Source organism: Sitophilus oryzae, unplaced genomic scaffold (assembly GCF_002938485.1).
Source record: "Sitophilus oryzae breed Bouriz unplaced genomic scaffold, Soryzae_2.0 scaffold_1396_pilon_pilon, whole genome shotgun sequence".
Taxonomy (NCBI): domain Eukaryota; kingdom Metazoa; phylum Arthropoda; class Insecta; order Coleoptera; family Curculionidae; genus Sitophilus; species Sitophilus oryzae.
The window spans coordinates 5,295,091-5,313,932 of record NW_022146055.1 but is presented as its reverse complement, the minus strand read 5'-3'; the positions used below and the strand labels follow the sequence as shown (position 1 = coordinate 5,313,932).

The 18,842-nt window shown below is 29.8% G+C and overlaps 1 protein-coding gene across 3 annotated transcripts; it reads left to right on the top strand.

Annotated features, from left to right (window-relative positions):
- Nucleotides 1-57: 57 nt before the first annotated feature.
- LOC115875935 (serine/threonine-protein kinase Tao) lies at nt 58-17,973 on the top strand. Of its 3 annotated transcripts, XM_030891528.1 has the most exons (14): nt 58-322; nt 380-482; nt 1,060-1,222; nt 1,532-1,641; nt 1,705-1,920; nt 7,040-7,166; nt 7,274-7,486; nt 7,551-7,890; nt 9,711-10,248; nt 11,067-11,202; nt 11,262-11,753; nt 12,548-12,706; nt 12,763-12,881; nt 15,981-16,122. In XM_030891528.1, exons 3-14 carry the CDS (start codon nt 1,100-1,102, stop codon nt 16,120-16,122), a joined length of 2,715 nt encoding a protein of 904 aa, XP_030747388.1. In that variant the 5' UTR covers nt 58-322; nt 380-482; nt 1,060-1,099. The 3 variants fall into 3 exon arrangements, with proteins under 3 accessions (XP_030747388.1, XP_030747387.1, XP_030747389.1); XM_030891527.1 differs by having other exon boundaries at nt 58-482; nt 15,981-17,973; XM_030891529.1 differs by having other exon boundaries at nt 58-482; nt 9,720-10,248.
- Nucleotides 17,974-18,842: the final 869 nt, after the last annotated feature.

Sequence of the window (18,842 nt, the reverse complement as noted above, 5' to 3'; positions counted from 1 at the left end):
CATGTCATCTCTGCGAAAAAAGAAAACTGTTTTATCTTTAATTATAATTAATTCTGTTGATTCTGAATATCTATTTTGGGTGGGGTTAACAATTCTTTAATTTTAGGTGATTATTTTAATCCAATGGCATTTATATTTACTTCTCTTATTGGTTGTTTAATTTATCTCTTCTAAAATATAAAACAAATATGGGTCCGCTTTGCTAACAGTTCATAATAATAAAAACATTATATTTGAGGTTAAGGAAGTAGGTGACAGTTTTCAGATATACCTCCCAGTGGCATACAATTTGTTTTTGCAAAATTTAATTGTGTGGTTCATAGTGAGTCTCGTTATTTTGAGTTATTTCGATCGACAAATGAGTGGTATAACGTTGCAGTGAAAAAATAATGTGAAAAGTTGCTCCAGTTTGTGGCAGTTGATGTGTGAAAGTGCTAGGACAAATTTTGGACGACGCCATTTTGATTTCCAGCTAGTATTTTGTAAGTTCATGTTTCTTTAGACATCTATTTAGTAAACAATAGGAGCCCCCAAATAACATTCTGAGATAGTTATATAAGTATTTTTCAAATAGCAATAGGTTTGCATCGTCCTGTGAGAAACCCATACTGCTAAATAATATTTACAAACTTCAGTTGTATTTTTTAAAATCCACTCCTAATATTATCTTATTTTCTTATAACTAGTCAAATATTAGTGTCAGTCGATATATATCAATTTTTCAATATCAAAATAATGATATACAAACTTCAGATTCATTTATTTATGTTCTTGTGTTTCAACATAATAATCATTTATACTTACAGGTTTGTAAATGTTTCTAATCAAATAAAAATTATTAACAGTTCAATAATAAATAGTTATATGATCACCAGCTATATGATCGATTATTTTATATTATTTAATTGTAAATATTATAATGTGGCCATAACATTGCAACAAAAAATACATTGGTCCACAATTGTTTGATTTTCTTGCAACTTTAATGGGATTTTACATATTTAAAATTGTTTGTTATATATGTCCTTCCAATACATTAAAAGAGTAATATAATTTTAGAAAAATGAACACAAACTGATTATACAAAAGTCAACTAAAAATGGCACCAGTGCCTCGTCCAGGTAGTTTACGTGATCCTGATATTGCTGAACTATTTTTCAAGCATGATCCAGAAAAAATATTTGAAGACTTGCGTGAAATTGGTCATGGCAGTTTTGGGGCAGTAAGTTAAATTAAAATATTTATATAAATTTTTATAAGTATTCTTTAAAATAACATATAAGCTGTCTATCTAACTATCTACTAGCTTTTATCTCTGCTTTACAACAGAAAATTATAGTAGAATCATCTTAGCTTAATTAAATCAGTACAACTGGGTCTTTTACATCTTATAGTAAGACTTTTGGAGTATTTTTGACATAAATAATTTCAAGGAAAACGTTTATTAACTATAATTATCTTTATAACACTATTATCTAGTTGTTTAAAAAAGTTGTATAAAAATTTGATGAAAAGTATGTTCTCTTTTTAGGTATATTACGCACGGTGTCTCATTACAAGAGAAATCGTGGCTATTAAGAAAATGTCTTTTACAGGAAAACAAAGTTTGGAAAAGTGGCAGGATATTATAAAAGAGATTAGGTAAGGTGTTCAAAGAATTGTAAAGTGCACAAAATATGTAAAATGTTATATATTTTTTTTTAGATTTTTAAAACAATTAAAACACCCAAATACTATTGAATACAAGGGATGTTATCTTAAAGATAATACAGCTTGGCTTGTTATGGAATATTGTCTTGGTTCAGCATCTGATATCTTAGAAGTTCATAAGCGACCTTTAAGAGAAGAGGAGATATCTGCTATTTGCGATGGAGTCCTTAGAGGACTTAGTTATTTACATCAGTTTGGGAGAATTCATAGGCAAGTAAAATTGTTACCAATGTTATTACTGCTATTATATGTTAATATTTATAATTAAATTAATTTAAAATGTACCAGACAACTTATGGAAAAAGATATAGGTAGTTTACTAGTTTACTTACTGCCAAACTACCTATTTTTTTTTAGGTTTATTTAGGCTTTTTAAATTATACCACTAGCTAACAAAAATCTTAAAATTACATGGTATACAACACACAACAATGTACCTCATATACAGCATGATAATAAATGCTACAAGCATGGAGTAACAATAGAATAGAGTAGAATGAGTGGAAGGGGGGTTAATCACCGCGACCTTGATCTATGTAGTAACAATAAATAATACTTCAAAACATAGACTCACATAAATTTAACCATAAATATTAGGGTGGGTCAGGAAAATCGACTATTTTTTTTCACTTTATACTCTGAAAAAAGGTTGCTAGACATCTCAAAAAAATTCTCTCCAAGTATGAGCTTTTAATTTTAATAGGAAGGTCCTCTCCTTTCAGTTTTCTATTTTTTCCTTATTATTAGAAAGAAAAATTCATATCTCGGTATCTAGTATTTGGAAAAATATCTCGTCCCATTTATTTGTAGGAAGTTGGATTCTCTATAAAAAAGGTTTCTTACAATTTTTTTGTTAAGCCCACCTTTCGAAAGTTATTAAAGGTTGAAGTTTGATTATTTTAAAGCTGTTTTCTTTTTCACAAAAACGTGGCTTAACGATAACCATTTAGTCGCACGGCGAGGTTGTCACATATGCTTTAGTATACAAATGAATGAATGCTTTTATTCGAATGAAACCATTCGATAGTTGAAATCATTCATTCAGTAACCATTCGATAGTCTAATTCATTCGATAGTTCCCATCGCTATCGATGATACCAAAAAACGAAAAAGAAAACAAAGAATTTGGATGAAAGAACTAAAATAACACACACATACACTACACAACGTGTTGCGCAAACAGTACTGTTGCACAAAAGAATTCAAACATTCTTGAAACTCATCAAACAATTGCGCAACGCATCAAACACTACCATACATTGACAACTCGTTGCGCAACGGCCTGCGTTGAGCAATTTGTTTGATAATGTATGGGCCGCTCATGTGCATTGAAGTTTGAGGATGAATATCTTTTAAACGGTTAATTTAATCGACTAATCATAAGAAACCATTTTTGTAGAGCAGTGGATTCTCTACAAAACCATAAGTTGCGCGTTTCATAATGATTTTTAGCCGACCATACCAACAGGTATGGTAGGCTATTAAGATCGACAAAAAAAGTTTTTTTTAATTTCACTCAAAATTAGTTATTTGGATCATAAATAACCTAAATACAATATATTTTCATGGTGTTTGTTTGTCTGTCTGTCCGTCTGTCTGTAACACGATAACTCAAAAACCGCTAAAGCGATTTTAACCAAATTTGGCACAAAAATACTGTGGCACCCGAGAATCTGGCTATTAGTTTTTGGTAGGGGTGGTAGATTGGTAAGGGGGTATGGTAGGGGGTTAAACATTTAAAAAAATCGTAACTCCAAAATTACAGTAGTTAGCGAAACGCGGTTTTCAATTTAAGATTAGGAATAATATTTGCATCAAAATTTGTAATAACATCAAAATCAGTTAAAGTCGCAAATTTTAGATAATTGAAACTAAAAGAACTGCCTAACGACTTTTTATTAACATATTTTAGTATGGGCGGCTATACGTGCCTCCCGGCGCCAATTTTTTGTTAACGAGTTATAAAATTTATTCAAAAAAGAAATCTGCCTTAGAATCATCAAACTTCAACTTTTAATAACTTTCGAACGGTGAGGTTTACAAGAAAAATTGTAAGTGATCTTTTTTGTAGAGTATTCAATTTCCTACAAATATATGGGACAAGATATTTTTCCAAATACTAGATACCGAGATATGAATTTTTCTTTCTAATAATAAGGAAAAAATAGAAAACTGAAAGGCGAGAACCTTCATATTAAAATTAAGAGCTCATACTTGGAGGGAACTTTTTGAGGTGTCTACCAACCTTTTTTTCAGAGTATAATGTATAAAACACCCTAATAAATATACATACAGGGTGCGTTTCCTACGATGTTCTCTATGGGTATCTCGGAAACTACTGGAGATAGAAAGTCGGTTAAATGGGGAAAGAATTGCAGTTTTGTGGGGTCATAAATATGCGCCTGTCAGATTTTTGAAAAAGTTCATGGCTTACTAGATATTTCGAAAAAACAAATTTCGGCTATTTGAAAACTTGTCCCTAATTCCATTATAAGCTATTTTAGACAGAAAGTTTTCAGATAAAAGTTGTAGATAATCACATCCTTAATGAGACCGTTTCCTCCGTTTTTTTCTAAAGCCTGTCATTTTTGACATATGACACAAACATAGTTTTTTTTAAATGTAAACCATAGTTGGCCATGACTTCATAAAAAGTGCCATTTTTAAGCTTTTTAGTGATATAAGCTATAATATCTTTTCTTCGAAAAATTACTGAGTTATAGCCAATTCTTATCATTTTTAAACAATTTCACTTAGTTAGCCATGGAAACAAGTTCAATCGCCGTTGCTTTCAGAAATGTGAAGCTGTCACATCCAAACTTTGTAAATTAAAATAAACAAAAATTGTAAATATGAATTTTTCAAATGAAGAAAAGCGTGTAGATACTCGCGCATCAATAGAGTGGTTCCAACATGATTTTCTTTATGACACACCACCCCTCGCCCCTCATAATGAAAAAAATGTTAAAAAATTATTTATATCATAAGTATATAAACGCAGAGATAGGAAGAGGTGGACTATTTGGGGCCTCTCCCCAAATAGTCCACTATTTGAGACCATGGGCCTCCTCGATCACCTGACCTATCCATTTTAGAATTTTTTATGCGGTATAGTTAACAATAAGGTTTTTAAGGCCATAAAGTGGCGGTACGAGAAAAGTTTAATTAAGTCGATCGGTCCTTGTGTGAGAATAGGTAGTAATTCAGTTTTAAAAAGATGTAACTCAAAACAATGGCGGATTTTTTGAACATTTTCTAAAATAACTTAAAGTGTATGTAGTGATATTATTTTTTTAAGTTTTAGTTTGTGTAATGTAAATTGTAAAGAACCGTTTAGTAATATATTGTGACTTTTTATAAGTTATAAATCATAACAGAATAAAAATACCATGCAATCTAAGTGAAATTAGTCAAGAAAGATAAGAATTGGCTATAACTAAATTTAACTTTTCTAACATGTTTTGAAAACCGTTCTTTATAAAATGTAACATTCACCGGTGGTTCAGTTGACGAAAATGTATGGCCAAGAAAAGTTGAACCAATAATCCTACACGCTTTTCTTCATTTAAAAAATTCATATTTACAATTTTTGTTTATTTTAATTTACAAAGTTTGGATGTGACAGCTTCACATTTATGAGAGCAAAGACGATTAAACCTGTTTCCATGGCTAACTAAGTGAAATTGTTTAAAAATAATAAGAATTAGCTATTAACTCAGTAATTTTTCGAAGAAAACATATTATAGCTTATATCGTTGAAATGCTTAAAAAATGGCGCTTTTTATAAAGTCATGGCCAACTATGGTTTCCATTTACAAAAACATATGTTTGTGTCATATGTCAAAAATGACAGGCTTTAGAAAAAAACGGAGGGCACAGTCTCATTAAGGATGTGATTATCTACAACTTTTATCTGAAAACTATTTGTCTAAAATAGCTTATAATGGAATTAGAGACAATTTTTAAAATAGCCGAAATTTGTTTTTTTTCCGAAATATCTAGTAAGCTATGAACTTTTTCTAAAATCTGAAAGGCGCATATTTATGACCCCACAAAACTGCAATTCTTTTCCCATTTAACCGACTCTCTATCTCCAGTAGTTTCCGAGATACCCATAGAGAACATCGTAGGAAACTCACCCTGTATATTATTTTAACAGATCTGCTTTCTGCTTCAATTTCTTCTTAAAGCTTAATAAAGATTTGCCATTTTTGATTGGGATTTTATAGTTATTTGTTGAGTATTACATTGAGCAGATTGAAAATGTATTAGTACTAGTAAAAATCTGGTTGTCGCCCTTTTTATAAATAAATAAAGAATTATTTAAAAGTAAAAATTTAGTCAAATTTGAAAGTTTAATCATCCATCAATTTAATCTCTGTTACTTATAAATATGATCTAGTTTTATTATGATATATCATTGTTATAATTTGATAAAATTATATCAGAAATAGAATTAGGTTTAGTCATTTTAGAATTCTCATATTATTTTTGATTACTTACACAGTCTATTTATTTTAAGATCAAAATACTTTTTTATGGTATTATTTGTTTACTGAATGTTTTTACTAGTGGATGTTTATTTTTAAAACTTAATATACGGGGTGATTGAAAAGTGGCCCACCCCTATACCTTTTTTATTTAAACGAGATTTGGTATGTTAGTGTATGACATAAATTAGGATTGATTGACATATTCAATTGTTTTCGGTCACTTCCTGTTTCACCGGAAATTACTTACAATTTAATTGATAGAAAATAACAGTGAATAGAATGACATTATTAAGTCAACTTTTGACTTTTTTACTTAAAATATCGTATTATAAATTTCAATCTGAAGTGTCGTAGCTGTGTTTAAACACTAATTTTTAATCAAGTAGCCTTGGAAAAATAGAATTGATTGTCTGATGTTTTTGGTATTTTGTCCTGGCCAGTTAAAAGATGCCCAAATCGTATTTCTAATCATATTTCATTTATTTTTAATGGAACGAGGGTAGTTCATTAGTATTTAGAAAAAGGATTTTTTTATGAATAATTTGGTACCACACACTTGGTATTTTGAGTTAAATTGTCGTTATGAACCGCATGTTACAAGTTCAAATAAACCAGTGTCATTCAAAAATTAAAACATGTAGTTATTTCCGGTGAAACAGGAAGTAGCCGAAAACAGTTGAATACCTCCAATAAATCCTGATTTATATCATATACTTACGTACCAAATCTCGTTTATTTATCTGAAAAAATAAAAAAGTTATAAGGATGAGAATACTCAACTTTTGAAATCCAAATCTATTTATTTAAATCGATATTAATCATTTTCACATTTTTAGAGATGTTAAAGCTGGAAATATATTATTAACTGAAAATGGAACAGTTAAATTAGCAGATTTTGGTAGTGCTTCTATTAAATGCCCTGCAAATTCTTTTGTTGGTACTCCATACTGGATGGCACCAGAAGTAAGTAGTCAGTTTACACTAAATAAATTTTAATTAATCAGTTAAAGTTTAAAGAGATATTACAATGTTTAAAAGAAAGTATTTTTTACATCTATGTATTACATTAGGTAATATTAGCTATGGATGAAGGTCAGTATGATGGTAAAGTTGATGTTTGGTCATTGGGTATCACATGTATAGAACTAGCTGAGAGGAAACCACCATATTTTAATATGAATGCAATGTCAGCATTATATCATATAGCTCAAAATGACTCACCTGTGTTGAGCTCTTCTGAATGGTCGAACGTATTTAAATATTTTGTAGAAGCCTGTTTACAGGTATAAGAGAATATACTTAATTGAAAATGAAATTTACTATAATATTTTTATGTTGAATTTTTAGAAATCACCACATATGCGACCAAGCTCGCAAGAATTACTGTCGCATCATTTTGTAGCTAGAAATAGGTCAACGAATGTTCTTATAGATCTTATACAGAGGACAAAAGCGGCGGTCAGGGATTTGGATAATTTAAATTATAGGAAAATGAAAAAGATCCTTATGGTGGACAATTGTGAAACGGAGAGCAATATTGATTCTTTGCCAGATGTCGATGATACTCCAGAAGAGCCCACAGGCGGGGATAGTTCAAAAAGCAACTCAGTTACCTCAGAACACTCGGTTCATTCTGTTGGGGTGTCAGCCAGTAGTCAGTCGAGTAGTACAAACAGCTTACCAGCAGGTACAGTTATTATTTATGTTTTATATTAATTTATGTCTTTTTTAACTGGAAAATGGCATTTTAACTTTTATGTTATCTATATGTATACAGAGTGTGTTAAAACATTTGCATCAACTTGGATTTCTTATTATTGTGTTATTGAAAAAAAAAATGAGGAATTTTTTTAGTGTGTTCAATAACACTGGGGACTGTCATTGTTAAATTATAAAAAAGGTTACATATACAAAAGGTATGGTTAGGATACAAGATATTGAAAAAGGCCAAATAGAAAAGTTTAAAATTTGATTCTACCCTCATGTATTAGTTATCCAGTCTTATAGTCTGTTCAACGACAAAATTCTTGACAGTGATAGATGTGTCTGTCATTTTAATTTCAAAATAGTTTATTTTATTTTACAAAGAAAAATATATAAGTTTTTATAAAACTGAAAAAATCTAATTGAGTCATTTTTTTAAATTACGGCCTGTGCTAATACAAAACAAACAAGAGTGAATTTTAAACAAAACAACACATATACCAAAAAAATATATTTATAAGAACTATTTCTTACTTTCAAACTTCAAGAAACTTCTTGCAATCATTATTATATTTATCAATATAACTTAGATATAAATATTTTTTTTAATATTGCACAGAAATAAATAAAACCAAACATAAATATAATAAAATGTTTTATAACACTGAATTTTATACCTTAAAAGTTGATTAACTAACTTGTATCTTATTTTTTTTTTAAACTGGTACCTTTTGACATTATTTTCCCTCAATTTTTCTTCCACATTATATGTATAAGGTGTATTATGACAAAATTTTACTGACTAAATAAAGAATATAATTAAAGTATTTTTGGCAGATCTGTAGAAGAAAATTATAATAGATTTGTCATATTATGAGATAATTTGTGATTGTTATTTATTTGTTTATTGTTTATTTTCAATTTTCAGTTAATTTACTATTTTTTGTATCTGTAATAACTCAAAAACAAATTGGTTAAAAAATCTTAAACTTGCTTCTTGACTCTCGTCCAGTTTGATACATTGCTTCTGCAACATTTCAGCAATACTTTGTCCATACTGGTCGCCTAATAAAGCTAATTGTCGTCTTTGTTCCTCTTTCAATTTCTTAATGACAGTCTTCTGCTGCTCTTTAGGAGTAGTGAGTAAAATTTGCGCCTTCAAAGCCTTATATTGCTTTGTTATATTTGTTGTTTGTACTTTACAAGTATCTCAACATTATTTACGGTTTCATTCTTTGTTTTTGTTTATGCGACTTTGGTTGCTGCTCCACTTCTAACGCGTGCTTCTTTCACATCTCACGTTTCGTCCCCTTCATGTATTCAGCCGGGTTCTGCAGATCAGTGTCGTGCCGATTTTTCACTTGTACTTCTCTTAAAGCGTGCACTGCTTTTTGTTGACGATATTCTAATTCCTGAGTGTTTTTGTGATGTCGGAGCAACATTGTGTGGGCTTGTTCAAATTGCTGTTGTCTTTTATGTAACTCTTGCCGCCAATAAATCCTAAAAGATATAAATTAAATTACACAGCGTTAAATTACAATAGGGCTTAATTTTAGAATATAGAAGAAAGGTAACAAGACAGAATACTATTTGAAAAGCTGGATAAACATGTCAAAATATTTTTTTATCAGATGTGATGAAAACATTCCACATAAACTTTTGTTTTAAACTAAATAATAAAAAAAATCCTATTTGTGGCAAGCTTTTTGGCACACGCTAAAACATACAATTTTCGTTAATTCATATCAATGCCTGTCAGTACATGTGTCAAGGAATATAAAATATATTTTGTATTTTCAACAGTTTTTGTAGGAGGCGAGGATGGAACAACGAAGCGACATAGGCCCATTAACCACATGGCTGCTGTTGCTCTTAGTGAACACACTAGCGGAAACAATTTTGCAACAATAAGGACCACAAGCATCGTAACCAAACAACAAAAAGAGCATATGCAAGAGGAGATGCATGAACAAATGTCTGGTTATAAACGCATGCGTCGTGAACACCAAAGTGCTCTCTTAAAGTTAGAAGATAAGTGTAGAATGGAAATGGAAAGCCACAAGAATCAGCTAGATAAAGAATATGACGTCCTTTTGGCCAATTTCTGTAAAGACTTAGAAAAGCTGCAAACCAAACATCAACAAGAATTAGATAGGAAACATAAACAGAGCGCTGCTCTAGAAAAGAAATTAATTAAAGACATTACAAGTAGACAGGATACAGATAGGAAAGCCTTCGAAGCTCATAGGAAAAAGGAATATAAAGCGACTAAGGAAAGGTGGAAAAGGGAACTCTCTCAAGACGATTCTACTCCGAAACGTCAAAGAGATGCAACATTACAGTAAGTTTTTGTATTCCTATTGATTTTGTTGTATATAACATTAATTTAGAAATTTACTATACATTTATATTTAGTTATATTTTAACCCTATGATTACCCTAATAGGTTACTTATATCACCTCGGATAAACTTTCATAAGGACTACTTTAATAAGAATCATACTAAATTTAAGAAAAATATAGGTATGTTTAGGGAAGAACTATCGAGTCAAGTTATTTTATTTAGAGATAAAATGCAGAACCAACATTTAACACTGTGTTATGCAGACAACTTTGAAACTTATTGTTTACGTCAATGGGTTGGCGAAATCCCTGTTTAAATTCCTTCAATTCCATATAATCCTTCAGTCCTATGGTGTATTCAGAAAAACAATTAAAAACTATTGGAAGAAGGACCTCCAAACCATATTTTGAATACCAATACTAAATTAAAATCGTGTATTCGTCATTTTAGTGAAAATGTTTATAAAAGTGAACACTGGTTAAGTGGTTGTAAGGCACTCATTAAACTTTTTTGTTGACCGTCTACTATTTTATGTAACATACATATATGTTGACGGCTTTGTTTATTTACCTAAACTTATTTTTTTTTAAAATTGGTTTGATTATTTTTTTTTGTCCTGTTATATTTTTTGTAACAGGTAAGATTGACAGGTAAAAAGTTGTGTGGACGGGGCTTATGGAAGTAGAAATTAAAATTAAATTAAAAGTGGCAAAGATATGCTATTAGTTAGGTGTATTGCATAAGTTGAGAATTATAAAATTCACTAATCTGTGTCTGTTCCTACATTTTACTTACTAATATATTTTTAATTCTAGAAGCCAAAAAGATAATTTAAAACAGGTAGATGCTATAGAAGAAGACAGATTACTTAGAGGACAAAGAGCTGAATTAGACTTGGAATTGAGAAAATTCCGAAGAAAACGGTTAATTGGCTATCATCAATTGGAACAGGTATATCTAAGTTAAGCCCTAATGTCTAAACACTTTCTAATTTAATTTATACCTTTTAGGATTTATTGCGGCAAGAGTTGCATAAAAGACAACAGCAATTAGAACAAGCTCACACAATGTTGTTACGACATCATGAAAAAACTCAGGAATTAGAATATCGCCAACAAAAAGCAGTTCACGCTTTAAGAGAAGAACAAGTGAAAAATCAGCACGACACTGAACTGCAGAACCAGGCTGAATACATGAAGCGGACGGAGCGTGAGATGCGTAAGAAGCACGCGTTAGAAGTGAAGCAGCAACCAAAGTCGCTTAAACAAAAAGAAATGATGGTCCGTAAACAATTTAGAGATACTTGTAAAGTACAAACAAAGCAATATAAGGCTTTGAAGGCGCAAATTTTACTCACTACTCCGAAAGAGCAGCAGAAGACTGTCATTAAGAAATTGAAAGAGGAACAAAGACGAAAATTAGCTTTATTAGGCGACCAGTATGAACAAAGTATTGCTGAAATGTTGCAGAAGCAATGTATCAAACTGGACGAGAGTCAAGAAGTAAGTTTAAAATTTTTTAACCAATTTGTTTTGGGGATATTAGAGATTCTAAAAAATAGTAAATTAACTGAAAATTAAAAATAAACAAATAAGTAACAATCACAGATTATTTCATAATATGACAAATCTATTAGGATTTTCTTCTACAGATCTGCCAAAAATATCTTAAATTATATGCAACAAAATATATTCAATTAAACATTTGGTGTCCTCCATTCGCGAACTTTGAGTTCTGGGCTTTACGCCCTGGGGCTACTCGAGAACGGTTCTGAAAGGAGCTGTGCGCGATAGCCTGGTGCCTCCATATGGCGCGGAACAGTTCTGGAACTTTATGACTCAGTTGAATGGAGTGAGAGTATCGCGTTCTTGAACAGTTCAGAGCTGCACAACTGCGTGAATGGGGACAGCAAATGTTTTACACGAAAGTTGTCAACTAATCGGTAGACAACTGACGTTTAAAGCATTATATATCTGTCAACATAATCAACGGTGGTTCGCTCGAAATTGGTTATAAATTGTAAAGTGATTATACCTAGAAAAAATTGGAAAACCTGAAATACTATAAAATTTAAAACAATTTTGGAAGTGTATTATGATTATTTTAAGAATTGACAACTCTCAGTTTTCAAAAAACGCGTCAGCGATGACTGTAAAATGATGATTGCTGTCATTTTATATGTAAAATTATATGGGGAATGTCAACGACCGTCATTTTCAAGCCTACCTTTTTTTTGATCATACTGGATTGCAAATAAGTTTAAAGAAATTTTAGTTCACATTAAGATTTATTTTAGTTACAATTCCAACAAATGAAGGAAAGATTGCAGTACGAATTGGAAATTTTGATGGCTTATCAAAGCAAAAATAAAATGCAGGCTCAGGCACAAAGAGAAAGAGAAAAGAATGAACTACAACAAAGAGTTGAAGTGAGAAGGACGCTTTTAGAACAAAAGGTAATGCTCGTTATTTGTTTTAATAAGCACCAAATTTCAATAAGTATGTGTTGTAGATGTTAGCTGAGAATCAACGTTTTGTTGATGAACGCGGAGAACGAATTAGAATACTTCATGAAAAACAAGAAAAAGAAATAGAAGAATTTGATGAGGAATCTATTAGGATGGGTTTTAGGTAAGCCTTATTTTTATTTGATGTAATAAATTACACAAAAGGGCTATTTGATCTTGGATGCTGATCAAACAGTTCAATGATTTCACATGTTGAATAAAAAATACTAAAGGAGGAGTTTTAACACTACTGTTCAGCAATGGTTCAATGTCACGTCATATATTGTCGAACTCTCTCTTTGACTTGACAGCCAGATGAAAGAGATCGGTGACGTCATTACGGTATTTCGTAAATTACTGCATATTCTTTTTATTAATTGCCATTTGATTTGGGGTTATAATCTTACTGGCGGACCCATAGACTTAAAATAAAATATAGACTACACTATTTACATCTCAACGCGGACAAACAACCTTTTTTGTACACATGTTTACTTCTGGGTACAGTCGACCGAGCCTTCCTCATCCAGCCTATGTTGTCACGTCTTTAATATTATCAATATTTTTTTTCTTGTTATACACATATATTGAGATATTAATACTACAGTTTAATAAAGTAGGTTTTAATATTCCATAGATGTATTAAATAGTCCTTATACTACTAAATTATAAGTCGGATACTGTTTAATAAGGATAAGTTCTTTACAATATGACAACACCGATTAGAGGCGAGGGAGCCTATTCATTCATTTATTACCTTGTAGTACGCGTCGCACGTGTGTGGTAAAGCTTTGTTGCCGCTATCTCCCCGGCTGTATTAACGCATTTTCTTAGCTTGTAGTCCTTAAGTGTTTATTTTATTGACTTTTTATGTTCAAAAACTATAAAATATGGTTCGCCAGTGCCAAATTTGCAAGAAATTTGACTTAAATAATCCATTTAAGTCTTGAAACGACTTTTGACCGGTAGGCAACTCTCAATTTACCCATTGGCAGTCAGTGGCGTTGTTGTAGAAAGGCGCTTATTTAGATAATATTTTAGTAAAACGTAAAATCTGAATTTTTTCTTTTACATTACATTATTTACTTACTTACATTGTAACAAAATCATAATTATAACCCTGTTAATAATTAATAATGTTTTTATTAAAAGTATATTCCGGTTTATTCTAAAATTATCTTCAGAATCTAAAATAACATACAAGAATTTTAAAATGATATTACATTATGAAACAATATTTTTTAATATACCGGTCGTCTCAAAAGTGGCTCAACCCTATAACTTTTATTATTTTTTCCGATAACAAAACAGATTTGTATGTTAGTAGGTATATGACATAAATTAGGATTTATTGACGTATTCAATTGTTTTTGGTCTCTTCCTGTTTTACCGAAATGATTACATCTTTTTATTTTTAAAGGCACCCTCGGTATATTGCTACTTTATTCGATAAAAAATGACACTCTGAATAGAATGACATATCATATGTCAACTTTTGACATTTTCGCATATGGTTTAATTGTAATTGTAACACGCGGTTCATAACGACAATTTGACTCGAAATACCAAGTGTGTGGTATCAATATATTCATAAAAAATGCTTTTTCCAAATATGCTAATGAGTCACCCTTGTTCCATTTGAAAAAATTGACATATGTATGATTAAAAATACGATTTGTACATCTTTTAACCGGCCTAGACAAGACACGAAACCTATTAGACGATCAAAACTATTTTTCCAAGGCTCCTTGATTAAAACTTAGTGGATTGAAAAAACTGGATTGAAATTTAAAATAGGATATGTTTTTAAGCGACAATGTCAAAAGTTGACATATGATATGTCATTCTATTCAGAGTGTCATTTTCTATCGAATAAAGTAGAAATATACCGAGGGTGCCGTTTAAAAATTAAAAGTTATAGTCATTTCCGGTGAAACAGGAAGTGACCAAAAACAATTGAATGCGTCAATCAATCCTAATTTATTTCATATACTAACATACTAAATCTTGTTTTTTATTTGAAAATATAAAAAATTATGGGGATGAGCCACTTTTGAGACGCACCCGGTATAATAAAGACAGTACCGAGTTAAATAAATGTAGTTTTTATTTTATCCACTTCCTATCACCTTCCTTGCTTTAATGGAACAGATTTATGTTTTCTCTAATTTACATAATAAGACATCACTTAACCAGAAAAAAAATTACAACAATCATATTTTTTTTCTCTCCCTGTCGCCGATTCTATTATATCTGTGGAATAGATCCTGTTTTGATTAATATTAGGGGTTGTAAATGTTTGACTAAAATTAATAATTTATTATTAATATCAAAATTACCTAATTTCGATTATAAAATTTCTTCTATAACGTGTATTTTATTATTTTTATCCTTTTTGGACTCTAAATTGTTTTTTTTAACTTTTATTTAAAAAACCTGTCCTAAATCTTAATAAAATATAAAAAAGTTTAAATACGATACATTTTTAATTTAATTATAGCTTCATTAAAATAAAAAAATACCCGGCTATGATACGGAGAGTTCAGGTGTACTTGAGAAACGAAAGACAGTGTTGTGTTTCTCGGCAGAGTCGTCAGGGAACGACCGTTACGACAGAGACAACCTATCTATCGCTCGTGTCGCACTCGTTATAACCTAAAACAATAACACAACAATAACAAGACAGTGTCTGACCGCATGTTCCAGCTATTTATGAATGAGATGCTCAGTCTATATTTTATTTTAAGTCTATGGGCGGACCTCAATCAATGTCAAAATTAAAATTTGATTGTTGCTGTAAAACGAAATTCAATTTTTTTATTGCAAAAATGTCTCAAAGATTTAACTAAAGCGAACAAGAGCTCATTGCTAAGCCTATAAATTATTCTTCTCGAGAAAGAGACGCTGGTAGAACACTCTTGCCTGTGAACGCCATATATGAAGTAAGTACAATGCAAAGGTGTAATATTCCTATGTAAAATACAAATTAATAGCGTTTTTAAGTAATATAGCGAGTTGCCGATGCTTTGAATGGGAATTTCAACACTCCAAAGGATTGGAATTAAAGGGATCGTAACTGATGAAGAGTTCGAGAAAACAATATAAACTGATCTCAGACACACCCTAAAACTCATATTTGACAAATGATGATGACGTAACGGTGAACGATGGCTGAACAGTCTTTACTTACAGTAACCAGTAACATCTATGTAAATGTTTTTAGTGCTTTGGCAATAGCGGAGATGTCCTCAACTCTTGGAGATATGTCTCGGGACGATTTTGATGGAGAAGCCAGTCTATCAGGTTCAATGCTCAGTTTGGCACATTCGAACAGTTCTACAAGCTTTCCACCTAATTCAGTGTAGTAGTTAGTCACTAATAATACAAATTAGCACAGGTGTTATGCGAAAACTGTAGCCAATTTGGTAATATCTAAATATCTAAGCACGTACTCGACCCGCTGTTATTAAACCTATTTGTTATACCGTGTGTTGCATCGTCGACCTGAACATAGGAAATCTCATGTAAATTATAAAAAGGGACGAACAAGTTTTCCCAATTTTATTTTACAGAAAAATTGATTTGAAACTTTTTAAAGTTCTCTTTATAACGAAGCAAATTGTTCATTTTGAATAATTTATACAAATTCGTTTTTGAGTTATGGAAGATACAAAAATACTAAATTAGGCGAACATTTAAAATATTCCCGACTTGGTTAAACAAACATAACAATCACAAATTATTTCACAATATGACAAATCTATTTTGATTTACTTCTACAGAGATCTGTCAAAAATATTAAGTTATATTTTATTTAAGGCCGGATTATTTTTCCAAATATAATTTAGTATTTTTTCTCTTTCATAACTCCAAAAAGGATTCTTAGAAGTTATTAAAATGAACAATTTGCTCCATTTTAAAAAATTCTTTAAAAAGTTTCAAATAAATTTTTCTGTAAAATAAAGTTGGGAAAACTTATTCATCATTTTTAAAATTTACATGGGGTTTCCTGTATTCAGGTTGGCAATGCAACAGACTGTAAACCTAATGGTTATAGCCAAATGCTGGTTCGGATTTCTTTTTTATGCTTGTTTTATTCTTTAAATGATACATGTTTCTGGTATTTATAATTATTTTAAAGTACCTGATTCTTACTTTATTACAATATGAATTTATTTTATCTATTAATTCAAATATTATATTGTTACAAGATTTATTCTAATATAGGTAAAATTTTTAAAATATATTTTTTCATTTTACAAATATACATTTCTATATTTTTACATTAATTAATAAAGGCTATTAATGGGCATTGAGAATTTACTACTATTTATTATTAAATAAAAACACATTGTTATATATTAGAATATGAGAAGAATTTTATAATTCTTTAAATATATTAATTTTAAAGATTTAGTCCTTAAAGAAGGTGCCAAAGTTTAACTTTTTTTGTCTTTTTAAAATTAGTTTATAAGCAATCAAGTTATTTTCATATTTGTAAATATTTTAGTATTCATGAACATCAATATTATTTTAATTTTGAGCGAGTTTGTTTCAATGGTACATTTTCAAGTTGCTATAACCATTAGGTGTGCATTTTTTAGAGGTTAATGATATAAACCTTGTAAATATATTCTTAGTCTAAATAATTACCGAATCTAACAGAGGTTTTAACAGTGAAACTCCTTTAATGTCTCGGAAAGTCGCTTAATTTAAGACATTATGAACAACTGTATAGTCAAATATTGAAAGGATTTGTATAATTCTATATTAGAAACCCACATTTCTGTGATACATTTTTGCAATTTCAGTGTTAAAACTATATTAAATAATTTATTATTTTTTAAATAGTTTTTCTTAATCTTTTTTATTTCCATTACTATTATTATTAATATGCCATTAAGATTTTTTACCTTGTATAATAGTAATTTAGTTGAAATATCTTCCTGTAAATTTGTGTATTTTTTAATACCGGCAAAATATAGATTTATTCTTTATTTTAAGTGATTCTAATTATATTGTACTAAATTACAGATGTTAGTAAAGACTAACTATACCAAAAAATTTTGGTATATACGCTTAATAATAATCTAAAGTACCCAATCGGCTTTGAAGTACTGTATAAAAGAAAATGTAAAGACGCTTTTGTAAACTTTTTTTGATAGACGTGTAGATTATTTATTTACAGTTTTCATGGCTTGGCAAGGAACATTAAACTAAACAGCTCAGATAGTGAATAGACTTAGAAAAAGAAATGGTCACGTTGTGGTAGTTTATTTATAATTGAAACATTACATCAAAAATAATCTAATCATTTACTAACTGTAAGTTATTTTAAAAAATCTCTACTATTTACACTTCAATTATAAATGTGTGAAAGTAATTATTCTGTTCAAGTGAGAAGAGAAGATTTCAACAGAATACATCCAAAAAATGACAGAAAATACAATCTACTTGAATTAAAATTATAGACAACTGTTACTGTCATATATTCCACAGAACATACTTAATTATTTCATTGAAGAGATTCCCATAATAAAATTTGTGTGTTTTGTCATTGCTTGAAATATTTTATATATTGTATCTAATATGATATTAATTATGTTCTACTGATAATGTTGCGAAGCCATGTAATTAGTCAGTTATATGTGAAGTTGATTAATTTGCATTAATGATAATGGATGGAAAATTTACAGTTTGAATATTTATGGTTAACTATGATAACACTTTCCTTAAATATTCATAAAATATATAAATAAACTACCATTAACTTGTAAAAAATAATTGTTAAAATCAAAATTTTCTTTATTATATGATGTACATAATATATTGTTAATTTAACAAACATTCAATCTCTTTTAGTATGTTTGTAATTGTTTAATTTTTTTTTTGTTAAATATAAAAGAAAGCTGCTCAAAATTTAAAAATATGACTGAGAGGAAATGAACACCTATTTTATTTTCTAAGTGAATATGAATAAAATCATTTGAATTTTTTTTATAATTTAATAAAATAGTTTATTTTCCGAAAATATCAAAGCGAAATATCAACTTATAACAAAAATAAACCAATAATTTAATAGCAT

Excerpts from the sequence above, each read along its gene's own strand:
- LOC115875935 (XM_030891527.1), top strand. The coding sequence starts at position 1,100 with ATGGCACCAGTGCCTCGTCCAGGTAGTTTACGTGATCCTGATATTGCT. Across the intron at positions 7,487-7,550 it reads TTGTAGAAGCCTGTTTACAG|AAATCACCACATATGCGACC; the intron begins GTATAAGAGAAT and ends TTGAATTTTTAG. Across the intron at positions 11,754-12,547 it reads AACTGGACGAGAGTCAAGAA|TTACAATTCCAACAAATGAA; the intron begins GTAAGTTTAAAA and ends GATTTATTTTAG.